Below are 3,223 nucleotides of genomic sequence, written 5' to 3'. Positions count from 1 at the left end.
TCAGCTGACCAGAACCATAATTCGTAGATTCAGCGGAAATGCAAAGAGGCTTCAAAAGAAAACAACACAAGACAAGACAGAGCAGAGCAGCAGGGTGAAAAGTGTGTGGGGAGGAGCAGAGGGGGGGAAAGTGTCTGCTTTCACCAAGAGCCAAAGAGAAAAGTCTAGCTCTCATTTTATTCACATCCAGCACAGTAGCATCCACTTTCCATGTCGTTTCTTATTACTGGGTTTAACTTGACCACATCAAGCTAAAACCAGTAATATTTTATTGTGATTTTCTGACCTTGTTGAAAAATTAAGATGAACCGCTAGCAGAGGTTTTAACATGTTAGCTTCATTCTAACGTTGTGGGCAGTGATCCTGCAATGCTTACAAAGAGCAACTGCAAGACTTGTGCTTTGTTTTCATCCCATCCTAATGGCAGAATATTCAAGAAATGTTCAAAAGTAGTTTGCTTGGTTTTGTGGAGTAAAAATTGCCCTCAGTCATAAAAGGCTGAGAAAAGCTTGAGAGTAAATGGGAAGTATAAATTTTCCATCTGAAGATAGACTGAAACAACATCAGGGAGGCTGTTTCAGACAGATGAGATCAATTTAACCCTGGTCTACACATGGTGAATGCTTTGATACACTGAAGTTACTTTTGGCTGTTATTGCAGTTTAGCAAATAATATTCAGAATGTTTACTGCACCTGTATTAGTTAAAAATGTATAATGAATGTGTTAAGGAAATAAATAAATCTTACCTAAGGTGAAACTCTGAGTCCACCAAGAACGAATCAAAATGCATTTTGATTATTATTTTATTAAGAAATTAAGCAAAGAATATGAGCAATGACTCACCTGGCTAGTCCAGGGAAGTGAACAAAAGATGAAAGTACATCGCTTTTAATATCCACCAGCCCTCATACAAAGAGGGGAGGAAAAGGGAGGATCCCACCAGTTTCAGTTTATGTAACAACTCTGGTATTTGCACCTGCAGAGTGTGACCCTGGATGGTTCAAACCCAGTTCAGAAATACCCTTTGTTATGTGTTTCCAGGAAGATGGCTGCAACATGAATGGGTGCTTCATAGATAAAATTGATTGCTTGCTTTATTGATTGAAATAAAACAAAGTTTGTCATAACAAATGGAACTCAGTTCCCGAAGATCAGACACTCAAACAATTAGCTATTATAATTTCAGTTTCACCAAAAACGATTGTTGATATCTCATCTGTTCTTTTCATACCGATGCTATCATTGATTATATTAACAAGGAGTGGTTTACAATCAGGACATTAAAGCTTAAAAACTCATACCTGAAATATTCTTTAATTAAAAAAATATAGCTCTAAATCTAATTTCAGAATCAGCTCCTTTTTCCATTTTCCTCTATAAAAAAAACATTTAACCCTTTCATGATCAAACACTGAGGTCAAATAAACTTCTTAAAATTTATGTTTCAAGCTTTGTACAACTCATTCAGATAAGATTATTTTTTAATTATATCTTTATAAATGTTAAATGAAAATCTAATGCAAGGTACAAAACACAAAAGGAAGGTACAGCATACACAATATATGAGGAGTAATAAACAATCATAAAAGATAAACAGATGTTATTACTGATATGTATTTTCTCTCAAATCTCAATCAATAATTACATTTACTCTTCAAAGTTGCTTCAATAAGACAAAAAAAAAAACAGACCATTATCTAACAGAAAGTAGAATGGGATCTACATCAAGATGATGAAAACTATTTAAATATTGAAATTCAATGTATATAAAACTATGTAGGATGTTCATTTATAAGAAAGAAATATGAAAATGTTTTACCGCTCTAGAGATATTACCCATCAATTGTCAACATGCCTACATTTTTTGGGGATTAGTTTTAAAAGTACTTATTTAAATAGATATATATTTTTACAAACCCTTAACAGAAGTGAGTTCTTTGTTCTTTTCCTAAATTTGGATGTTGACTTTAATGAATTTCAGAACTTTCATCAAAGTTTTCCATATAAGTGATTGAGGAACAAATGCTGCTGATCCCAGAGCTGATCTCTGACTCTCTCACTTTGTTATTCAGCCATTCAGCAACTTGGTCATGTCCTCGTCGTCTCTGTTTCTCTGAAATGCTCCCATATTCTGAAGCAACATCTCCACTCACTGAAACAGAGATAGAAGTGTTATTCAAGACAAGAATGCATGAAATAAAGGCTGTAAAGTCAAAATTAATTCATTATTATATAAAACTTACTATCAGGAATGTTATCATCATCTTTGCTCCATGCTTTTCTCACACGAGGTTCTGTTGGTTCTTCTGGTTCCTTTTCTAAAGCTTTCATCATTTGCTCTATCAGCTCCTGTTCTCTCCTTTTCCATTCTTGTTCTGTAAGTATCTGTTGTTTTGGTGGCCGAAGAAAACTGAGAAATTTTTCTTTTTTGTCTTCAACTGAGAAACATTCTTTGTTTTGTGTTACCATGTTAACAATTTTTTGGAACAACTCTTCGACTTGAACAGAATAATCAGAATTAAAGTTTTTTAGAACATGGTATCTGTTCCCACATTTCTCCAGAAGCTCCTGGAGCTCCTTTCCCTCTCTGACGATATAATTCTCTACAGGGACGTCATTGATCCAGTCTCCATAGCTAAAAACCACCATGCAGTGTCTCCACACTCTCTCTGTTAATGGCTTCATGATCTCCAGCAGAGCTTTGAGATCTTTCTCTGTGAAAGATCTGAGGATGGGAACAAGCAGGAGAAAAACATGAGGTCCAGGAGAACACATGGAGACACTGTGGAGAACTTCATCTTTGATCCAGTCAGGTGGTGTTGGGTCTGAGAACCAGCCTGGAGTTTCAACAACTGAGACTTTTACTCCATCAAAGTTTCCTTCATGTTTCACACATGTTATCCGTTCCTGATCAGAGAAGTTCTGAAAAATATCAGAATAATAATAATAAAAATACCAACTTTAAAATGCTTTCTGCACTGGATGCATGCAGCATGGATATCTAAATTTTGTGAAACACTTTTAATGAAGGAGTAGTTTGGCTGACCTTTTTCAGGCAAGCAGTTTCAAAGGTTAAATTAAAACACTTCTTGAACAGAATCATATTTGCAGCTGTACTTTTTCCTGAGCATTTTTGACCAACAAGAATAATCCTGATGTCAGTGACTGTACTTCTCTCACCTGTAGAACCAAAAAACATCAAATTGTTTTTAAGCTTAAAA

At 35.1% G+C, this 3,223-nt stretch overlaps 1 protein-coding gene across 2 annotated transcripts in view; it reads right to left on the bottom strand.

Moving 5' to 3' along the window:
• Window positions 1-787: 787 nt before the first annotated feature.
• The window catches only part of LOC106942914 (GTPase IMAP family member 8-like), a 13,290-nt gene continuing 10,854 nt past the window's right edge, over window positions 788-3,223 (bottom strand). For both annotated transcript variants that reach the window (XM_015026267.1, XM_015026266.1), the window contains 3 exons: window positions 3,049-3,182; window positions 2,246-2,924; window positions 788-2,154 (listed from right to left, as the gene is read on the bottom strand). In XM_015026267.1, coding sequence (XP_014881753.1) covers window positions 1,970-2,154; window positions 2,246-2,924; window positions 3,049-3,182 — 998 coding nt within the window. In that variant the 3' untranslated portion in view covers window positions 788-1,969. The remainder of the gene's footprint in view (window positions 2,155-2,245; window positions 2,925-3,048; window positions 3,183-3,223) is intronic.

This window comes from Poecilia latipinna, unplaced genomic scaffold (assembly GCF_001443285.1).
Source record: "Poecilia latipinna isolate Pla-1442-1.1 unplaced genomic scaffold, P_latipinna-1.0 Scaffold4666, whole genome shotgun sequence".
Lineage (NCBI taxonomy): Eukaryota > Metazoa > Chordata > Actinopteri > Cyprinodontiformes > Poeciliidae > Poecilia > Poecilia latipinna.
Note: the sequence above shows the minus strand (reverse complement) of the source record. Positions and strands in the feature narration are given on the sequence as shown.